This window comes from Bos mutus, chromosome 9 (genome assembly GCF_027580195.1).
Source record: "Bos mutus isolate GX-2022 chromosome 9, NWIPB_WYAK_1.1, whole genome shotgun sequence".
Classification (NCBI taxonomy): domain Eukaryota; kingdom Metazoa; phylum Chordata; class Mammalia; order Artiodactyla; family Bovidae; genus Bos; species Bos mutus.
Window position 1 is genome coordinate 11,637,576 of NC_091625.1, and position 23,893 is coordinate 11,661,468.

The following is a 23,893-nucleotide window of genomic DNA, read 5'->3' on the forward strand; positions in this document are numbered from 1 at the left end:
TTGTGACTTGTCCCTCTCTGTCTCCCTCCGCAGGACGCACCGGCAGGCGAGCCCCACCCGGTCCCCGCCCATGGACGCCGCCTTCAGCAGCCGCAGGGGCAGGCAGCTCCCGCAGGTGCCCGTGCGAAGCGGCAGCATAGAACAAGGTATCCACAGAGGGAGCCTGGCCAAAAGCCTGGGTTCGAGAAACCCCTCTTTATATATGCCTTCTGTTAACAGAATCATATTCTGGTTGCATGTAGTCGGATGAATCCTAAGAACTCAAGTTACCTAGATCTTTATTCCCAGCACCTGGTTATAACAATTGGTGCCTCTGTGCTGTTTTTGCTAAGTGAGTGAATGAATAAATTTTAGATGGTCGGTTAAAAGAAAAAAACGAGCCCTTAGAGATACTTCTTCCAACGGTACCAAGGAAAAAAAATAAAACTTTAAAGACCTCAGTACAATACGGTATTTTTGGTGTTAAAGGAAGACTTATTTAACCTTATTTTTAAAATATTTTTAAATGAAACAATCGTATTAAAGGCTTTGCTAGTGTTTTTTCATTTTAACTTACTTGCAATAGCTCGTATTTTTCATATGTCTGATGATGAAAAACTGACTTAGAAAACACATTTTAGTGTTTTTAAACAGTTAACATCACTTAAATTTCCCTTATTTTAAGCATATACCCATTGTTTTTATCTTCTAGATAGAAAGGGGGTGGGAATGGGGGATATATTTTCCTGGAAATTAAATTCACTAAGCTACCTGGCCAAGAGTTAAACACAGTTGAAAGAGTCAGATTTCTTCATGTGACTCAAAGTGCCTTCCCATTTCTCAGTAAGTGAAATGATATGTTATCAGTAAATGTTATCATACATTTCTTAAACAAATTAGTGAAATAATGTTTAATTTGGGGTTGTAATGTGAATACAGTGGACTTATATTTAAAACATGTATTAAAAATCTTCATCCCTGTGAAAAACTGAAAGGTTAACATTTTGAATATTTTTTTCAACAGTGTTGGTTGTTGTTGATGTAAAACTTGTATATTTCCTTCTATATTGCTGAATATGTGTTCTACTCACTCAAAGCACTTTGCTGAATGTATCATTGAAATATTAGTGGTCAAAAAAGATAAATATGTGTTTGCAAAGACTGATATGACGGTTTGTACACAGAATACTTGGTTATAAGAAAATTAGTGTAGATTTTAAGAAGTGTCATCTTATTGACAGAAAAATGTTGCTACAATAAATTCTGAATTTGTATTCTTTTTTAAAAATCATGCGTCCTGTTGATATGCCATGCTTTAATATTCAGGGTCATTATAACATTATTCATTTAGCTAATCAGAAAAATAAAAGGCTATGTGAAACTCTGACTTTCTTTTCTAAAATAGCAATTAATTCATGGGAATTCTCAATTCATGTCTTTAACAAACTTTCTCTTATTTGGGAACATTTTGGGAAGATAATTCATAATTATCGTTATTAAGGCTGTAATTAGTGATAGTCTAAATGAAATTGTCTTAAAATTTATCTTAAAAAATGTGGTGTTTGTTTAAATTACCCAGTCACGGACTCCTGTTGCACAACCAAAAGAACTACAGGTTCTGGTGTTCAGCTAGCCGCAAACTCACTACTGGCCATAGTGTGCTAAAGATTGATATCCAAAAATCATGTGTTCCTAAAATTCTTTGCATTTCCTCCAGTTGCTAAAACACTTAAGATTCAAAAGCATATGAGGGTATTGAATATAACTCTCATATAGTGAGATTATAGTTTTATTAATCTATAGAAATAAGACTTGCTTCTACAAAATAAGATGGAATGTATGCTAGACTTTGTGTTTTTTTTTTAAACTCATGTTTGGTTGTTAATGTCAATCAACATTACTGCTTTATGATATTCATATTCACAGTTGTCTTTCAGAGAAATCACCAATTTGTAAGGATTGAATTGAGGTGGGAAGAAAGGACTGACTGAGAATGAAATTGGTGGAGTTATTTTGATAGTTAATATCACAAATATATTCCTAGCCACTTGCTATTTGAGGTTCCTAAAGCTCATCAAGAGTCGTATAGATACAACCTTTTAAAAATATAACAAGCATGTACTATTTTATCTGTGTATTCTATAATTAAAATGGATCTGATTTACTATATGATGTTACTGTGTGCTTCAGGACATTGGTAAATGATGATACTGCCCACCTTCGTCTTATTATGGATCTATTTCAAACTGAAGAGTTCACATGACATCTTTGTATTTCCTAGATATGTTTTTAAAAATCAACATCTAATTTTATTCATGGGCTCAATAGAATTTAGCTCATTTTACTGAATATGGAGTTCATTGATGTTCTTAAGGTGATATAATCATGTCATTTTTTTCTTTAATATTGTATGTTAAAATTTACATCTGTGTTCTGTGAAGACTAATGCCAAATGCAGTTTATTTACAATCAATGAAGGCCCTACCGTATTTGACTTCCTTCTTTCCAGTCTCATTTTATGTTTATTTTTACTTAAAAAAAAATTTTAACAAAGGATAATTGTATTTTATTAAAAGAACTGAGTTGACAATTGGTTGGTAAGAGTGAATATTTCAAATGATTTAGATTCCTGAATAGTGCTATAACTTCTTGATGAACTTATATTCATGCATAATTTCTGGATATAATTATCTGCATTATTGTGTTTAGGATCTGTAGATTGCTTGGATGCTTATTTTCTTCATTGTAATTCAGTTCTACCATTCTCTCTTTGTACAATGAAAACTGTATATATATATATATATATGGCTAACATCATGTGAAAAAACACATTTACTTAAACTTCTAAAAATGTATTTTAAAATTTCTTTTAAAAATTAGGAATGCTAGCCTATTTTCTACATGGAATCTGATTATGTTACAGTTAGGGAGGAAGCACGGTTGTGGTTATGATACAGATTTTGAGATAAAGTAGCTGAAAAAGTAGCCTTAACATTTAGGTAACTCTAAAGGTATGTGATAATTGAGAGCAGAGGCTTTCAGGAAACTCTGGGTATATTCCAATGTTGTATTCCAATGTAACCCAAGGCAGTGTGAGACAGAAAAGCAAGATAATCAGTTGCATTAAAATGGATGGTTTTCTGAAGCCAACCAAGTGATTTTGTATGTGTGTGTGCAGCATAGGTTTTTTTTTTTTTTTTTTTAAGAAGACCTATTTAAAGATCACTCATAAACTGACACAATGTGCCAATTATTTTGTTGTTGTTGTTATTGTTCTGCTATTCTGGTACCTAACATTAATGGCACACCCCTTCAAAATATCTAGATAGGCCATTGTTTCTCAGTAATGGATGTGCCAACAAGGAGGTAGATAAATGCATAAGAAATGTGTGAGAAATATAATCTCCAGAGAACATTTCACTTTGAAATAGTTTAATATAATTAGTTTGAGAAGGAGGAAAGGATTACTTGAAGTAGAATATATTTTTTTCCAGGTGGAAAATGTTCTAGAATACTTTCCACAGTGAAAAGAAAATGCCTACGACCTACCAAAAAATGGAATTTATGTTTTTATTTATTATATAATATTTTAAATTATCTGAAAGGCTATCATTTTTGAAATTAAATTGTTAGTTTTGGAATATTAAATATGCTTTTAAGTACATTTATAATAAACTGTCACGATATATTAAGATTAAAATGTCTTAGTTAAGTCGGTGCTGAAATATTGTGCAATTCTTCAAAGACAAGAAAAGTAACACAAAATATACTTTTTCAAATTCTAAATATATTAATTTCCCAATGTTTATGCTTTTATTTAAAATCTTTAAATTGTTGCATTCATTCTTTCTTTGATTGATTTTAGTGCCATGTTTGAGACTTCTTCATGGTTTGTCATTAAAGTTTGTCATATCACATTATATGTTACATATTTTTATTATTCATGCCATTGTGTTGATTCACATTTCCATGTCTAACTATAAATTTGCTGATTTCTTTCTTTTGTTTCCATCATTATGTGCATTTAATTCATTGAAGAACAAGAAAAATATAACTCATCCACAAAAGGTAAATATTAACGTAACTTTTTAACAATTGAATATTGTTTCTTTTCTCTCATAGTATATGAGTTATGTATGAGCTACATTATTTAACGGATAGCTTTTTTGCCTGCATTGATTTTGTAGGGCATTTGGTGTCAATTGTTTTGTATTGTGAGCAGTTCACATCAAAGAAGAGAGGATTAAAATTAAAAGTAGCTTTGCTTCAAAATTTAATTTTCGATACTGACAACTAGAAAGCAGTTCTCTTTAGAAATGAGTAGCATATTTATTTTATGTTTTTTGCATTCCCTTGCACTCATAGATACAGGGTTCAATGGTTACTGTCTATGATGCAAAGGAGTAGAAAATCCCTAGGTTTTCCTTCTAACCTTATGGAATATTTGGCCCCTGCAGTCATGCATTGGAAAGTGGCTGCCAGAATTCCTGCTCCTCTTGGCCCCAGGAGGGTTAGAACATCCATCAGTTCTTCCTTCTTGAGGGACACTCGAGGGAAACCATTTATCCTGCTGTTTTGCCACCTTGCTGACCTGCCCTGCCCTTCGAATCACATGTGATATTTGGTCTTTGTACTTGAATCTCATGTAGATGCAGACGTCAACCCACTCTCACGTGCCATCTTATTAGATGTGACTATTAGCTTGATAGTTAAATATTTGAATATGAGATTTCAGCTTAAAGAAATAATATTAGCAATGCTAAAAGATTATATAATTTAACAAAAGTACCTTTGCTCCCTATTTGTAGCTTGATGATGTAATTATTGTTCCCAGTAACTCTAAAAGTTAGTCCTGAGAGGACCTTTTATGAAAGATAAAGCTCAGATTGAGAGAGGTTCAGAGATTTACCCATCCACCCTGGTGATGTGACATAGATTACAAGCCCATCTCCCACTTTGGACCTCCTTCCTCTATACTTGATTGCATTCTATTTTAATAGGCACAAATCCCAAGTTTACTCCTAACTTTGAGTACAGTGAAGTATGTGTTATATCTCTCAATGTCATAGATTGAAAATGGAGGTAATATTCAAGTACTTATATTAGTTTGAGTTTATGAAAATTTATTTATATTCTAGCACATAATACATATTCTGACAAAGTGTCTGAAATACTAGACAATGAATAGATATTAATAAAAATAAAATGTTATTCAGATCAAGATGTTATGAGATGCTAGGCTTTGGTCCCTAGATTTTTCATAGATTTCTGGCCATCTTGCATTTTTAATTCAGGTATCAGAAACACAAATTTAGGTTCAGTGGTATGGCCAATGCATTTGTGCTTACATTCAGAAGAATTTATTTAGACTTGCAAGATAAATTTTAGTATGCTAAAAGATGTTATATTGGAGATGGGTCAATGACCTCATTCGTTTAGCCGAAAATAAGTATAATAATTGTTCAGTTGGAGAGCTCTTCCCCTATATTATTACTAGCCAAAGCTTTAATTTGCTAATCGAAACAATGCAAAATTCATGGGTTGTACAACTTCAAGTGTAGGAAGTATGGACCTCTGCAGCCTCACTACAGAGCATGTCAGGTGGTTACATTTTAACAAGGTCGTTTTTGTCCTAACTGAGGTGTGTCATCATTCTTCCAAGTCTTCCTGGGACATGCGATGTAGATAAGTTTCATGGGATGTACCATGTGACTGAAAACAATCGAAGAGACTTGTTTCCAAATGCAACCAGTAAGGCAGAGAGCAGTCCAGGATACTGCATTTCTCTCCTGGGATTTAAGGGAGCCACAGCTTAGCCATGAAAAGCGTGGGCAACCTGGAAAAGATATAAGCAAATTCAAGAAATTTCTTTTGAGTCAGATTGTAGGTTCACCTGCCCCATAGGAAAGAAAACGTTTTATTTTGCATAGAAACCCTGCTGCTGTGAGCTGACCTTTCTGAGGTCGACTATATTTAGAATTAGGTTATCCTGAGTGCTCCCTGAGTGTTAGGTACTGCCTTAACTACAGGAGGTAACAGCCTGCAGGCTTACAGGACCCCTAGTGAGAGGTGGCTTTTGATGAATTGCAGACAAATTTGTAAGATGTTTCCAGTTTGTCCAGGATTTATGAGGTTTCATAAGACACAAGATTTTCAGTGTTAAAACCAGGAAAGCTCTGGGCAAGATCACCAGGTCACCCTACCCAAAGGGGACGTAGGGGACCAGTATATAATTTTCAAGCGTATTTTGTAAAACACATCCAGAGAGGTATAATATACTGAACATTTTTAATATGAGTTAGAGATTATAGGGCACTTCCTCTAGGTAAGTGTCTTGACTAACAGGGTCATCTCTTCATCTCATCATATTTCTGCCCCAACTTGAGACATAACTATCCATATCCTCATTTATCAACTGAGGGAGTTACAGCATAGAGAGATGCAGAGCCAGACCCCAGGTCAGCTGCTCATTGGGGAAGTGCTTGGCCAGGAATCGGGGCTTGAGCCTCACTTTGGAGCCCTTGTGCTGAACCACTTTGCTCGGCTGCCTCTCCCACATTCAGCACTGACCAAGCACCCACTGAGGGGTGACACTGCATAATCAGGGTAATGACCCAGGACAAGCTGAAGGAAGGTGTAGTGATTCCTCTTTTAGAAAGAGGGCAGAGGATGCCCGGAAGAGCAGAGCTGCTGCAGGACAGAGCTGGACCGCGAAGCCGCAGCCCGTGTCCTGGCCACTCCCTTGGGTCGCAGTCACCTCCCCTTCCTGTGGAGGAGGCCCACTCAGGGGCCCTGCCGCCCCCGGTGACCCATTTTTATGTCTCTCAGCCAAATCTTCCAATCCCTGGCTTGCTCTTCAAGTGAACCCTGCACCCTGAGAAAAGGAAACCACTGTATTCGGACTAAGATGACGCGGTCTAGCGTTGAAAAGTTAACTGAGGAAATAGAAACGTTCACACAGCTTGTTTACCTCTTTCCCACCTCCTCTTTGTATGTTGGAAGCTGAGGTACCCTGTCTTTCTAGGATTCACAGACTGTTTTATAGGCATATTTTAAATCATTCCTTCTCAAAGTAAGCCAATTTTTCCCTCTCTGCTACATTTCTTGGACAGTTTTAAAGAGCCCATGAATGTAGTTTGGGGGCATCGAAATAATGCTATAAGAAGATCAGAACCAGAAATTAAAAGGCTTCAGGTGAGAAAAAATGTTATTATCATAATAAGTTTCTAATTTATATGCCTTTAAGATAGGATCTCTAAAGTGCATTAACTTTTTGCCTTTTGGAAGCAATTTGGAATAACAAAACCCATTATACTGTCTTTTCTACAAGTAAACTTCCCTTTATCATAAGAAATGTGTAGTTTACCCACAGAATGAAGTGCAATTACAGTTCAAGTAACTAAAGGGTTGAAAAGGAATGAGCTAGCATCTGTTTTGTGGTCCTGTTTAACTAATAAAATATATAATAATTATTGTAAGCAGGTCATGAGGGCCATTTAAGGATTATCTGTAGTCAACTGAATTTTTAAACTTCTGTTAGAAAAATGCTCCAATAAATTATCTGTCTCTTCTTTTTGAAGTGTTGACAAGAGTAGTTTGAATGGCAAGCACTCAACCTATAATCTTTATGGAACTATTAGCATTAATCTGAATTAAATGTAATTCAGATTAAAAGTGAAAAACATCATTTTAATGGTTTTATGTTATATTGTTTATTGTTTATGGAGTTTCTTTTGAAACATGTTATAGGCGAAAAATCATGTCTCTTGGCTTTTGCCAATATAAGTAAACTAATTTATTTGTGAATCCATGGAGGCAGAATTATTTTAACTGTCATTATGTAGAAAAGGATTTTGGCTTTATTCACATTTTTCTTAACTGCATTTTGAGTAGGTGCATATTACCCAGGTGATTCATTTGATGTTACTGTGTGTAAAGATTTCAAGTTATTTAATCTTCTAGGGCTTTGCTTCTCTTGAACACTTATGATGAATATTCATGAATATTTAGTCATAAACATTTAGAGCTCTGTTAGTTAAAGCATCAAACTGGTCCATTTCTCTTTTTATCACAAACCTATGTTTGTCATTCTAGCCTTCTTTTCTTGTTTGTTTGTTTTTGATTACTGTCTTTATTTTTCTTTCTTTTTTTCTTTTTTAATTTAAATTTATTTATTTTAATTGGAGGCTAACTACTTTACAATATTGTATTGGTTTTGCCATACATCAACATGAATCCGCCACGGGTGTACACGTGCTCCCAATCCTGAACCCTCCTCCCACTTCTAGCCTTCTTTTTAAACTTTAGGGACATATGAAAGTGGTCCATGTACAGTAGTTCTGAACTCTTGGTTTGGACCCATTTTTTTCTGTTCTGCTGATTGAAATGTGATGCTTTATAATAGTATTAAAGAGTCGTAAAGTTTTAAGTATTTAACGCTTGAATTGACCAGGTATCAGTTTGCCAGAAATGCACCCTTGAGGGAGAAGAGTTTTGCCCCTTCCTCCCTGATTCTGCAAGAGAAGGTAAAAGGTGGATGTCTAGCCATGAATAGACCTTTTGGGTTTTCTCCTCTAAAGCTGTGTATTTCCCCTAAATACTGTAATTTTGTTTTCTAAACTTTAAAATCTGTCAACACTTTTTGCAAAAAAGAAAGGAGACATTGAATTTAGTAGTTATGCCACATCAAACCTTTCAAGATAGATTCTGTTGCCTCCAGTGTAATTGGATTAACAAAAAATGATGGATAAACATGTTAAGAGATCCTGGGGATGAACAGCATGACCCTTTGTGTTCCCAGAGAAGCCTTAAGTCCATGGACTACTCTCACGAAGATTGTGTTCTATGCAGTGCCTTGTAAGGAGGACAGTGTTTGCTCTCAAGACCGACATACACATAAAAAGCTATTTAAACCTGTGTAACAAAAGGGCAGGGTCAAATGACAGATTTTTCATTTGACTTTCTCATCTGCCCAGTATCAGATTAATATTTTCACTGTTACTCTGGGGCTTGGCTATTTTGACACTGAAAGTGATACATGGGGCTGGAAATCCTGAACTTTGTTTTAGATAGTTGAGTGAAAATCAGCTAAAACAAGAGATGACCTTGGGGTTTTGGCTGCAGACAAAAGAGATTTAAGTGATAATACATGGAAGTTACCTATTTCCTCTAAATCAATATTCCATTTCAATTTTCTATGCCAAAACACAGCCTCTTTTCAAATTCTTAAAGGCGATATGGTTCTTTTTACTTTGCATGTGTTATTTACTTGTTACATTTTATCTTTCTCATCCTGGATAGACAGTATCTTTTATTTTATTGTTTATGTTACTGTAGCATAATCCTTAACATCCAAGAGAATCATGAAAGGGCACATTTCTCCCCTTGCAAATTGAAATTCATTTTATTCTAGGAAAATGACCCAGAATATGGGCATTGCTGTAGTGTCAGAATATTTGAAATATTTACTCTTTAGATACACATGTTCTATATGTTGAGGCAAGAGAAGTGGGTATGTGGGTATTGTATCAAAGTTGCTTATTATGCTTGTATGACTCCAAAGATAACGATAGACGTAAAAAGACTGCTTTATCTTTTAAAAAAATGATAAAAAATAACCAAATATAACTGGTAATTTTTGCCCCTTAATTTCTATGGTTTTGGTAAATTGGCAAACAAAGAAAATAGTAAAAATGCTGGAAATTCGGGCAAACAAAAAAAAAAAAGTAAAAATGCTGGAAATTCGTTAGTTGAGCAAGAGACAAAGTTGTTAGCTTCCTATTTTTTAAAAATATCGGAAAAATATCAAAATTTATTGAGACGGTACAGAGTCAGAGTCTACAACAGCAGGAAGTTACTCTAAGTGATGTCTTAGAGTTTTCATTTTCTTTACAAGTGAAAACTCCGTAAAGGTGAGATGTCAGGACTGATAAATTCACACTGATGAACGGTGTGTGTCTGAGGTTTTAATCTCTGCCAAGTATTTTTGAGTCCTGAGCTCTTACCATGCTACCCCATTGCTTCCAGGCATGTGGAGAAGGTTCCTACATCTTAACAGTTTGCGTTCCTCTAAAGTCTAAAAACCCATGTGTAGGGATAAGTTTTGCCGTCTTGAATTTCCTAATATAAAAGCATCTTCCTTTCTCTTCAGGCTGTGTATACCTTACAAAGTTTACAGATTCAGTCAGCTCATTTTTTTTCATCTTTTATTACTTTCTAATCTCCACATTTCCTGCTACATTGTTCAGTGTATTTGAGTGCCCACCAGGAGTGATTTGTAAAAATAAATGCTTCAGAGAAGGGCTTTCCTCAGGGCTGTCAGTAACAGGCATTGCAGATATCTCATTCATATGTTTAATTCTGACAGCTTTCAGGCCTGGGGTCATTTATCATCACTTTGAGACACATTAGACCCAGATCAGGGCTTCACTGTCGCCAAACTCGTTTTGATGCAAAGGCACTAAAATTTCATACAGTGTGGTAGCAAGCTTTAGACAAGGTTGTTATCCTGTACAAATGTTACCATGTTTTACTTTTCACACATGTGTAAGCTAATCTTGTTATAAAAAAATACTCAATAACCTTTTTGCTGCTAAGTTGCTTCAGTTGTGTCCGACTCTGTGCGACCTCATAGATGGCAGCCCACCAGGCTCCCCCATCCCTGGGATTCTCCTGGCAAGAATACTGGAGTGGGTTGCCATTGCCTTCTCCAATGCATGAAAGTGAAAAGTGAAAGTGAAGTCGCTCAGTCGTGTCCAACTCTTAGCGACCCCATGGACTGCAGCCTGCCAGGCTCCTCCGTTCATGAGATTTTTCCAGGCAAGAGTACTGGAGTGGGGTGCCATTACCTTTTTACTTTAATATATTTAATAAATCAGAAATTTTCATTACCTCTATTCCCTTTTATACTCGTATTTCACCTAGAATACTTGAAAATGTAGGTTTAGCAATAAATTTTATGGATTGTCTGTTTCGCCTATAAACACAAACGTTTGAAATTGCAAATTCATGTTAATTTCTAGATGCACAGGGAGAAATGTGAAAGACTTAAGGAATTTGAACAGCAGAACAAAATTTTATTTACATAATTGTAAATTCAAGAATAATATGTAAAATATATTTATGAAAATTTAATGTTTAAATAATAATTATCTTACATTACACAGGGCCATGATATTTACAGTGTTTTAAAGCAGGTCATGAACGTCTACCAAGTCAAAGGAGTTTCCCCGAAAACTGCATTTCTCTTCGGAAGAGGTGATACCTTCAAAATTTTTCAGTGATGGATTAGGGAAGACTTATTAATGATTCTTTAGCTTTATTTTAAGTCATAAGCCTCTTTAATAATCTTATGAAAGGATAGATCTAGAAAAGTGCATATAGGTCCAAACGCAATATTTGCAAATGATTGCAGCTTCTTCATAGTTTCTCCCAAGATCACCTATAATACTGGATTAAGAATTCACAGCACAACATGGAGCATGAAAATATAAGTAATTATATTACTCTGTCTTTACCTTTAATAATATCTAATATTTTCCATTAAAAAAACTCTAGAAAATCTTACCCTTTGTGTTCCAATCAGTTATCCTTGTTGAATTTAGAATACAAGAAATGATTTCACAAGTTTTTTTTTAACTTAAACTCTTTTTTTAAATTTTATTTTATTTTTTAAATTTACAATATTGTATTACTTTTGCCATATATCAAAATGAATCTACCACAGGTATACATGTGTTCCCCATCCTGAACCCTCCTCCCTCCTCCCTCCGCATACCATCCCTCTGGGTCGTCCCAGTGCACCAGCCCCAATCATCCAGTATCATGCATTGAACCTGGACTGGCGACTCGTTTCATATATGATATTATACATGTTTCAATGCCATTCTCCCAAATCATCCCACCCTCTCCCTCTCCCACAGAGTCCAAAAGACTGTTCTATGCATCAGTGTCTCTTTTGCTGTCTCATATACACGGTTACTCTTACCATCTTTCTAAATTCCATATATATGCGTTAGTATACTGTATTGGTGTTTTTCTTTCTGGCTTACTTCACTCTGTATAATAGGCTCCAGTTTCATCCACCTCATTAGAACTTAAACTCTAAGAAAAGTTCTAAACTTTCCTTTTTTTTTAAGAATTTTATTTTATTTAAATATAAATTTATTTATTTTAATTGGAGGATAATTACTTTACAATATTGTATTGGTTTTGCCATACATTAACATGTTGAGTTGATATTTGATATAAGTACGTTCATTGGATAAAAATGTCAGAGTTTAAAATTAACTGAGGGTTTAAAGTTGATCTAAAGAAAATAGATGAAATTCAATAAGTATCTTTTAGGAAAATTAATACCTGCTTTTTAAAAGACATAATTTATTTAACATCAGACACATCAGTCAGCTTGTAGAAAGCATAGTGAAAAATTCTGGCTTTTTAAAAAAAGCTTCTATATAAAATTACAGTGTTAATTATACTCTAGTGGCTAGGGGAAATGAATTATATTACTATCACTCTATGGGAATTATAACTGAAGCTATATTTTCATTAAAATACTAAGTGAAATTATGTGATAATTACATTTGTTGTAAAACATGAGCAAGGTTATTTAACTCTCTAGTATGTGGCAGTATTGAAATTAAAAAAAAATTAAAACCCAGATGTTCTCCAAATTTAAAATCTTTTTAAAAAGGAATAGTGACTGGCATTTTGATGATTTGTTAGTTTCCAATGCTACCAGTATTCAGAGTGCTCCCAAAATGTAAATTTAATGCTAGGATTTATGGAAGAATTAGAAAATATTTTATTTCATATTTTAATTTTGCTATTAGCATTAACATTGTTAATATAAAAAATTTAATAATGAATAATCATTCTTTTCAAAGTAAGATATTTGAGCTGTCTGGGCTGTGGTTAATTTTACTTTTAACTGCTTACTCAAGAGTTAATCACATTCCAAGGATTTATTTCTAATCATTACCAAGTATATTATTCTCTCTATAAATCATGTACATTAATAATCATGTATTCTTTATCAATTTGTGATAAATGTTCTATTTTAGCTGATAAATTTTCTTCATATTTAGATTGACACATCAATAATCCAGAATTGATGTCATTTCATTCCATAACGTACAGTTGAAAAATAAAATGTACAATACACAAAATATGTAGAAAAGCTAACACACACACAGAAGTCGCTCAGTCGTGTCTGACTCTTTGCGACCCCATGGATTGTAGCCCACCAGGCTCCTCAGTCCATGGGATTTTCCAGGCATGAATACTGGAGTGGGTTGCCGTTTCCTTCTCCAGAAAAGCTAAAGAACTGCCCAATTCACACTGAAGCCTCTTCATTGATGTTTACGAAAAGCAATTTTACTGCAACATGACGACTTGTATCAAGAATTATTTTAGAATACACACTAATGTGCACAGCATCCGGAAATAAAGAGAAATACTCTTTAAAAATGTGAATTACATGTAATTACCTGACTTTTTTATATAGGTGAACAATAAGCTGTTTGCATTTCACTTCTGATCTTGGAATCCGAGAGCAAGCACAGAGGACATAGAAACGACATTACTGCTGATGAGTCAAGGGTGTCCAGTCATGATTTTGAAAAGAAAACTATTTGGAGATTTTCTTTCTTTGACAGCTTAGAGGATGTCAACTTTAACTTCTTTAGGAATAAAGATAGTATATTAATCACTTAATCACTTTTGGGAGGTCAGAGTGAAGTCATTGAACCATTGTAGGACTCAGTTTGTTGTTGGTATTTTTTAAAGTCGTTAAAAATCCTGCCGCTGCTGCTGCAGTTCGCCTTTGGTATCCGCCGTGGCCCTGTCCTGCCTCTGAAAGCAGAAGGGCCGACATCCCTTGCCACCAGCAGGTCCTCCTGAGAGCGATACAACACAGACACAGCCTCCTCTGGTGCGCGGGAGGCGGGGGATAAGACTGCATTTAATAAAGGGAAAGAAAAAGAAATGAGAGTAAGAAAGAAAGGAAATCTCATTTCTTTTTGTAAACTTTAGAAAAGCCTTCAGAATTGCTAGTCTGGATGGAGTTGCCTTTAGAAAAGAATAAAAACGAAATATAGCTGGAGATAAACTGCTGCTGCTAAGTCACTTCAGTCGTGTCCGACTCTGTGCGACCCCATAGACGGCAGCCCACTAGGCTCCCCTGTCCCTGGGATTCTCCAGGCAAGAACACTGGAGTGGGTTGCCATTTCCTTCTCCAATGCAGTGAAAAGTGAAAGTGAAGTCGCTCAGTCGTGTATGACTCTTAGCGACCCCATGGACTGCAGCCTACCAGGCTCCTCCGTCCATGGGATTTTCCAGGCAAGAGTACTGGAGTGGGGTGCCATCACCTTCTCCGTGGAGATATGTAGCTGATGACAAACCAGCCTGTCTGTAGGGTCTTCCAGGTGTATTAGATGGAAAGCCATCCTTCATTCTTAAGGATGAAAAACCTGGTCTTCTCTAAGGGACAACTGTAACCTGCGTGTACTTTGCTAATCACACATCACCTTCAATCTGAAGCATCTTCCTTAATTTTTCCATGACTTCTTGGCCACCCTGCTGTGTGTTTCTCAGGCCCACCCCAGGAATTCTGTGTCTCTTATTTAAAGAGATGAGGTGCTTTCCTGGCAAGGTTAAGTCACCAGAACTATTTCAGACTGCTTTAGGCTGTAGCTCTTGGGAAATAATCTTTTCAATGCTCCCCACCAAGAATTACATGATGCCAAATGTGAAGGTCACAAAGCTATAGGCTAACCAATGTCAAAAATTTATTAAAATGTCTGTCATTGCTGAGAATATTAAGCTGACATCATTTAAATCTGCTTTTATTACAAGTCGAGATTACTTGGATTTGTTTTAAGCGTTAATTGTACAGTACAGCTGCTTACAGTTCATCTGTCTTCCTCAAAGCCCAAAGCAGATGACCTAGGCGTTATCCACATCACAGGCAGATGGCAGGCAGCAGACTCCTGTACATTTTCTCACTGGGTATATGGCTTTCTATAAGTACAGCTCACATTTTCAATAATTTTAATTCTCTTGCATAGCAGTTTGCTTTGTAATACTTACTATGACTCCTTACATATTGTCAAGTAAGTAACACATTTAGAAACTGCTCTTCCCAAGGTCTTTATTGAGCCACACTTTAATCACAATAGTATCATTTACAACCATGAGTCAAAGCAAGTGTTGTGACTGCTTCATTCACGTAACTGTGTCATTAGGGGTTGATATCATCTGTCTAATACACTGACTTTAAGCAAAGCAAAACATCTAATAACTTGGTGTGAAAAGACAATTAAAACATTTACCATACATTTCACACCATGTACTTATCTCATGGGCTATTAGTCTGTACTTGGACACACAGCAAAAGCTACATATTTACTGAATTTCCATGAGTGTCAGTGTCTTTTATCAAGGATCACAGGCCATGTTTAATCACTGCAGTGGAAAAGATTTGTTAGCAAGTGTCTTTATAAACTCCTGGTTAGATAGGAAATTGACAACCAGGTCAATTAAATGTATCAGTATTCCCATTCTCCTTTAAATCACAAAACCTCTTGGCAGAAACCCCAGTACATTCGTTACAAAACAATGGGTTTTGCTCAGATATATGTGTATGTAAGCAACTTAATAATAAACTCTAGCACTTGTTGCAGAGATTGGCAAAAGATAAGTTATAAAGCATAAACATAGTCCTCATACAACACAGGTACATGTACACAACTGTACTCTTATTTTTTCATTTGTAAGAATGTAAAAATTAAAGACAGGGTCTTTAAGCTCCTTGTGATAGATTCTGAGTTAAAATAGCTCGTACTTTACTGAAGGCAGTACTTCACATCTATACAGTCACACCTGCTACACTACTTAGACGCTTAATAAAGGCTTAACTGGAGTACACTTTTATTTACAATTTAAATTAAAAACCTAAAGTTCTATATCACATCTTCAAGAAGTATGAATTTCGTTTTTGTGGTCAGACAGAGCTTTCAGAAATAGAAAATAAATCTTGTCCTTTAGCAAGTCCAGTTTTTAAGATTGGCAAATATTCATGAAAAACGGTTGGTAGAAATGAAGGATTTAATAAGAATGCCTCAGAAAAGCAGATGCTCTTCTGTTAGAAGAGATTTTTGGAGCCTGCTTCAGCTGACAGTGTTACCTGGTGTGCATGTGTCTCAGTAAACACGTGGAGCTTTGTGTGATGTGTTCGCTTTATATGTACAAGCAACCAGTTCATTCAATAGGGAGCATATTTTCACAATCAGACTCAATTTTACATAATCACTTATGAAGAATTGATATTATTTCATCTCCGATAAACTCACAGGGTCCTTAGCTTTTGTTACTAACCTTTGTGTCCCCCATCCTGTGTGATTTGAGTCACATTCTTTGTTAGAGCCCCAGTTGCTAGCATTTGATCTTCTGCCTTTTGTTTGTTAATCATGTCATTTTGAGATTTTACTTGAAATCATTATCAAAAGCATTGCAGTCTTAATTAAACCATTCGGTTCCCCAGAGGTGCTTCGGTGTTTTAACGGATTGCCGTTGTGTGTTTTTGCAGCAAGCTTAGTAGTGGAGGAGCGAACGAGACAGATGAAAATGAAAGTGCATCGATTTAAGCAGACAACAGGGTCTGGTTCTAGTCAAGAACTTGATCGCGAGCAATATTCCAAGGTAAAACCAGTAACTGACCAATAGTTTCCCTGGTAACAAAAAAAAAAGTACAGTGTGGGTAGCAGGTAGGACCAGTGAGCCCTTAAGTTACAGGAGAGAAATTATGCTTCAGATGATGGCCTTGCATCATGGCTTCTCTGCTCTTAACATGGGCGCAAGATAGAAGTTTAGTAATGTATCATTTATGAATTTGGATTAAATGTTTTCTAGAAAAAAGAAAATGCTTGATGTTACAGTCATTTAATGATTGTCAGTAGTCAAATTCACATCAGTAAGGTAAATGAAGCCATTTTATCTCTTGAATTTCATTCAACACTCTATTTTAAATATTAAGATGTAGATTTATAGTCATATACTATTTGTGGTTGATAATTCCTATGGAGATTTCACAGTGAGTGAAAATTGTGTGATGTGAGATTTCTTATCGATCTGTCTTTAGTAAGAAAACTGATTTAAACTCTTAGAAACTGAAATCCACATAATTTTAAGAGATAATAAAAACTTATATTTCAAAATTATTTTGTAAGGATGCATTGAGGAGTTTATAAACTGCTAAATAGTATCTGAATTTTGATTAAAATATGATTTTTAATTAAAATAAGAGTTTTATGCGTCATTAAGCAATTTTGAATATATTATCTGATTTATTTTTAAAATATTTTTTAAAAGACTACAAAAGCTACAGGATGTGCTAAGTTGTTTCAGTCATGTCCAACTCTTTGCAACCCTGTGGACTGCAGTCCACCAGGCTCCTCTGTCCATGGGATTCTCCAGGCAAGAATACTGACTGGAGTGGGTTGCCACGCCCTCCTTCAGGGGATCTTCCTGACCCAGGAATCGAACTCAACTCTTATGTCTCCTGCATTGGCAAGTGAGCTCTTTACCACTAGTGCCACCAGAGAAGCACACTACAGGATACCCTGTGTTATAATTTGGTATCTAGAGCCCTTTTACAAGTAATGACCTTTTAGAAATTCAAATTAAGTAAAAACTATACTAAATTAATGTTGTTAGCTTGTTGTATGAACCTAGTAAAACCTACTCATTTTTAAATAGTGAGGTTGTTCATTATGTAGCCAGATATTCAGAAACTAATACAAAAATATACAGGCGGTAACAAAATCAGATTTGTTACCAGCCCACCATACAGGCATGTGTGTTGGACATCGTCTTATCATTTTATGACTTTATGTCTTAGTTTAACTGCAGAAGGTTCCAGCTGAACAAAGCTCAAGGTCACTGTGATCTGGTGGAGCCCAACTCCCTAGGAGTCTGAAACAATATTTTAAAAAGCAAAATCAGTAAGGCAAAAAAAAAGAGAGAGAGAGAGAGAAATATTAGTAAGCAGAATATCTTGATGTTGCCCAAAGTTGCTGATTCCTTCTCCACATGTTTTTTCCTCCAGTTTGTACTTTATGATATTATCACTTAATCAGCTATTTGTCTGTCTTTATGGATATCATCATCATTTTTGTTTTCCTTTACACAAATGCGGTAAGCATTATAAAACAGGTTAAGTTAGAATTTCTTCCTTCACTGTGGCATGTGCTTATTTGGGAAGGATCTTTAAACTAGAAAAGCTTAATCAAAGATGGAAATGCTTTCTTAATTTCTTAGCATCATGTCAAAGGATGAGGTCAGATTGAACCACAGAGAGAGGTAGAGCCAGTACAGAAAACAAGAAAGATTCTAATAAAGAATCAGCATAAAATCCTGAAAGCCTTTCTGAACTGAGTCTCTAGTCATTCATCAGGTGATCAAAAAACTCTAAGATGAAGTGCCCTAGCCTCTAAACCACCCTAAACCACCACTACCACTTGTTTTCGTAATGAATCAAAAGTAGGTGTATCCTGATTGAGAGATTCCAGAATCTGAAAATACCTAAAAATGACCCTCTCTAGTCCAGCTGTCTCATTTACCAGATTTATGAAAACTGAGGCTCTCTCTGAAGAAGGGAGGTACTTTCTCTTCATTAGCAGACTTCCTGTTTGGTGGTCAGCCCTCCATTCTCTAGCTGGAACTTAGATGCCCTTTGTTCTTCCTATGACACCAATGAAATGTATACATGACTCCAGCCTGATTCAGAGGCTCTCCTATGGCTTTTAATTTGTATATAGTTGAATTATTATATTCTAACATTCCTTTCTTGTTTGCATAGGCATCCTTTTCCTTTTTCTCTTTCAATGTATTTGAATATTAAAAAACCCTTTACTTTTAAATATGTTACAGTTGCTTTCACTGCATATATTGATACTATATATTACATAAATAAAATTATTATAAATTATACTGATAAGTGTGAGATCAAAGATATGGTATCTTTAAAAACATGAGACTATAATACAGGAAAAATATTTAGGGTAAAATAACAAATAATTGGCTTATATTAAATTTTATGGGTTAAGTAAAAGGTAAATACTCTGCATGATTCTAATATGCCTAATGCTTACAATGAATTTTTAAAATAATGTCCAGTAGTAATTTCTGTTAATCCTCTCTTCTTTTTTCTTTCTTAAATTTACCCTTTTACCCCAACCTTTTAACAATTTACAAAGATCTATTTGTATTTGTATAGCTGAGAACCAATAATTTCATAAATTTAATGTACACTAAATTTTGAACTTTATTCCCTGATTGATTTATTTTTAGTCATTCAGCACTTTGCTAAAGCAAAGCACCTTAATTGAAATTCTGGCAAATTAGAAATTGATTAACTGTTTTCAAATATTTATAATGAAACACCAACAGAATTCGATTTTCTTCAGCACAAAGAATTACCAGACAGATGTAGTATAATTCCTAAGATGTTTCAAGCCTGACACCTCCTTAAAGTATTAAATGAACCTAACTCCATCCTGAGTAAGGAATTAGCAGTAACTTGGTTTCTGAGAAAATACAAAACTACATCACTGTCCCTGAAATGTGACACTGTGCTACATTTTCATTGATATTAGAGCCGCATGCCCTGGCGATGGAGTGAATTTCATCAATGGGTAGCGAATTTTCATATAGGTCTCACATTTGAAAGAGCACTTCTGTTTCTGTAACTTAGAAACAGCAAGAGTTGACGTGATAGGTTTTGTAGGAGCTTCTGAATGTTTATTATAAGTTATGAAAACGGCAGCCCTATTATCAGGGCTTCCTTCACATCAAGGACTAATTTCCCTACTATATGATCAATATGAATTTCTCCTGAGGATGCTACATTTCTCAAAATACATTTAATGTATTTCCATTAAAATATTTAATTGTTAAATAGGAGTTTTAAAGAATCATGCTTGATGAAAAGTCAAAGTTATTAAACTTTTAACAGATTTTGAAAATAAATAGATACAGTAGTATAAAGTGAGTGTAAAGTCTTTCCTTCAAATTACACATGTGAAGAAAACTGTGACGTGTCAGAATGACGAATTATTCTTTACCCCAATATAAAAAAAAAATGTTAACATGACAGTCTTTCAAACTTTTTTGTTTTGTTTCTTGACAGGAGTAGCAGAAGTCTATATACAAAAGGAGAAGAACAGATAATTTATAGGAAAGGAGAAAATCTTTAGTTGGAGAAATAATTCCATGCATATTCCATTACCCTTGGTTTATAGTCCTCAGTGGTTGTTATTGGCATTTGCCAAATAAGGGGAGACTTTGTTCTAGGGGTCAACACCATGCCAGAATATTTCCTACAGCTATTAATTTTCATTGTATTAGAAACAAATTAGTTCATATTCTCTCAAGTACAAGCTATCATTTCAATTTTTGGAAATATTACAGGAATGACATATTTACATTGCAAAATAGTTTTAGAGACAAGTGATATTGGAATTATGTTTTTACCCCAGCAACAGTATTAAATTCAGCTTCCACCACGTGAGCATGTTATGTTTTTACATCTATGTAAATAAAAACCAGTTCTGATTGAAATGAATCCTGCCAGTTAGTGTCAGGCTACCAGATATGACAATTTGATGATAAAAATTACCATGCTACTTTAAATACATTATCATAACTCATGTTAACTTTAGGTCACATACAAAGTTGTGTAAATAGCTCATTTCTGAACATATTAACATATATGCATTTTCTTTTGGATTACTATTTAGCATATGGCTTTCAAAAATAAATCATGCAATCATGAAAAAATTATCTGAAAATAGAATTTATAGACATTCTATAAATTTGGAGTTGTGAAATTTTTTGCCCAACACATACATGTGAGAGATGGAAAATTAAAGCTAACATTTAAATACCTTCACCCTGAACTGCTGTCATATGAAGAATTATTAAATAAACATGGTCCTTTTTCTAGAACTTTTAAAGTAAGTATTATTGTCCTATAATTGTATATATAGAACCACAATTAAGCATCATTTTACATAGTATTCTTTAGCAAGACAATTGTTTATGCAAAATGTTTAACTAGTTAGGATTATTTTAGATTTGTTAAAACTCACATAATATGGAGCATAGAGGAAGGGTGAGTTTTTCTACAAGTTTAACAAACATTTGATGTTTTCACACCTGAGCACATAAATGCAGAATTAAATTGCTTGATAAGAAACATAAATAGCTGGTGTTGGTCGTGTGTCCCTTTAGTCATATGTTCTTTTATTTTATGTAAGAAGTTATCTTACCTTCCAGTACCTAACAATAGAAAATCAATTATGTATTTGTTATTTCAAAATTGTAGATACTTATATAACCTTACTATTTATTATGATTTAAACACACATAAAAATATAGACTGTATAAAGCTACTCACAGTGTGATTCGTTGCAGTAAGACAGTAAAGCAGAAATAGAAAAAAAAATACTTTTGACATCTTCACCAATTTTAACTTTTACCTAATGATTTCTACAACTTTAGATAATAAATACTTAAGACAGATACAAAGACACATTGAGGGGCTTCGCTGGTGGTTCAGTGGCTAACCCTGTGCGCTCCCAATGCAGAGGGCCCAGATTTAATCCCTGGTTGGGCACCTAGATCCCACGTGCCACATAAGACCTGCCTGCACAACTAAATTAATTAATTAATTTAAAAATAAAGACATTTAAATATGAGATGTAGCATATACTGAAATTTTAATAGGAATCCTTTTTTTTTTTTAACTTTCAACACTTAGTTAATAGTTTAATCTGAAAATGAGTAATTAAACCGTAATAGAGAGAAAGTCAAAGTTCTGTCTTTGCCTCCATCACCTCACTTGAATTTGGCATAATCCCTTTGCTTTCTTATCAACTCTTTTTTTTTTTTTTTTTGAGAGTTATATTTTTTGGTAAAATGTGAAAGAATGTGACATCTTAAAATGGGGAGAGTGTGTAGGGTAAATTAAATATCAGTTTTAGAATGCCTCAAGAAGCACAGACAAAAGGAAGTAGTCTCTTTCATGAGTAGAGTAGAAGGTGAGTAGAATTTGTAGGCTGTGATGAAAATCAAGAAAAGAGAAATTGACGTACTGGAGAAGAGGAATAATGCAATTTTGAGGTAGTAAGTAGGTGCGAGTCATTTATGTAGTAAATTTTCCACCCAAGCATTGACACTTCTGATTATTTTGTCAGTCGGTCCTCATAGAGCACTTCTTACCGTTCAGAGGACGCGGGATGGTTCTGTTGGAAACCATACATCATGCTAGCGTTGGGTCACTTTAGATTTCACACCTAGTTTTATAAAAGTGCACTTTTGCTTGATGCGGGCAGAGTAGCCGCTAACCTCACCGTGTTATCTCTGCTTCCCCCCACCCGGTAACGGAGCTCACACGCTCTTGTTTTCACTCCTTAGTATAACGCACACACAGATCAGTACAGAAGCTGCGACAACGTCTCCACCAGATCCTCAGACAGCGACGTCAGCGACGCGTCTGCCGTGTCCCGAACCAGCAGTGCCTCCCGCCTCAGCAGCACCAGCTTCCTGTCCGAGCAGTCTGAGCGGCCTCGGGGCAGGATCAGGTGAGTGGCCACCACTCGTGCCAACCAGGTAGAAGTGCACCTAGCCTCCTGCTTATTCTCGCTCAGAGTTTAGGTAGAGGAGCCAGAGCGTTTCACTGAAATGACCAGAACTAGGGTGGCTTCAGCCTTGGTTCACTGTTGTGTAATATTGCCCAGATTCTGTGGTCCTTCCTATCAGGTGGGGCTTGTAACCACAGAGTAATCTCTAAAATTCCTTATAATATCATTAAATCCATAAAGCATTCTTTAGTCCTGTGTTGGGAAGCCTCTCTGTAAAGGGCCCAGTAGTAAATACTTCAGGCTCTGCTGGACAGCCTCTGTTGCGATGATTTATAATGTCATTGTACAGAAACTCTGCAAACGAGTGAGCACAGTCGTAGTCCAATAAAGTTTTATTTACAGAAGGACAGAGAGCAGGCTACATTTTCCCGTAGGCTATAATTTACTGAGCTCGTCTTCAGTCCCCAAGCAGTTGGTACACCTTCAGGTGGGGGTGATTGCAAAATACACATGCCTCTTTTTTACATTATGGGACTTGTAAGAGATTTGCATGTAGTTTGTTTAAATCACCAGCAATTATCTTGGTTCTCACGAGGTAAATAACCCTGCTAAAGGGGAAAAGACCTCAGGAATCTGGTCCTGTCTTCAGTAAAACAGACTCAGTATGGACAAGGCATATTTTGTATTTGCTCTTAACTAGTTCCCAGAAGTAGAAGTTTGACTGAAGGCAGTTTTGGGTTGTTGAGAGGCCCATAAAATGTAAATGTTCAAAACAGGAGCAGTTATCTTCCTAACACTCTGAAAGCTGGTATGATGGCACGTTTGAATGATGATCCTGGAGTGTTCTGTCTTCCTGGATTTCTCTGCACCTTGCTCACCTGTTGATGTAATTTGAGAGCAGTTATCTTACTGTTAATTGACAGTGTCTCACTGAGAATCTACAAGAGAAGTTCTGATCAGTCAAGATATTAGTGGAACGTTTTATCTTTATTTTGAATATTCTCTGCCTCTGGTCCTAACAGAGTATTAAGTTCTCTAAAAGTGAAGAAAGAAGAGCTAAAAAATATATCTATTGAGCTGCTAGGTTAGAGGGTGTAAAAATGATTCTAATTGATCCCCTTGTATTGAAATATTATTAAGATACTGTGTTTCAGAACCTATTCAGTTTAGCAAGAATATTGATAAATAGGGATTAAACAAAAACTTTTCACTTTTAATCACTAGAAACAATTTATATTCATGATAGACTCTAGTGGCCTGAGTCTTATGGT

The 23,893-nt window shown here is 35.3% G+C and overlaps 1 protein-coding gene across 1 annotated transcript in view; it reads left to right on the forward strand.

Annotated features, from left to right (window-relative positions):
* The window catches only part of RIMS1 (regulating synaptic membrane exocytosis 1), a 599,571-nt gene that overhangs the window by 475,972 nt on the left and 99,706 nt on the right, over positions 1-23,893 (forward strand). Inside the window, 3 exon segments of the mRNA XM_070376186.1 lie at positions 34-146; positions 16,568-16,680; positions 22,456-22,622. Coding sequence (XP_070232287.1) covers positions 34-146; positions 16,568-16,680; positions 22,456-22,622 — 393 coding nt within the window.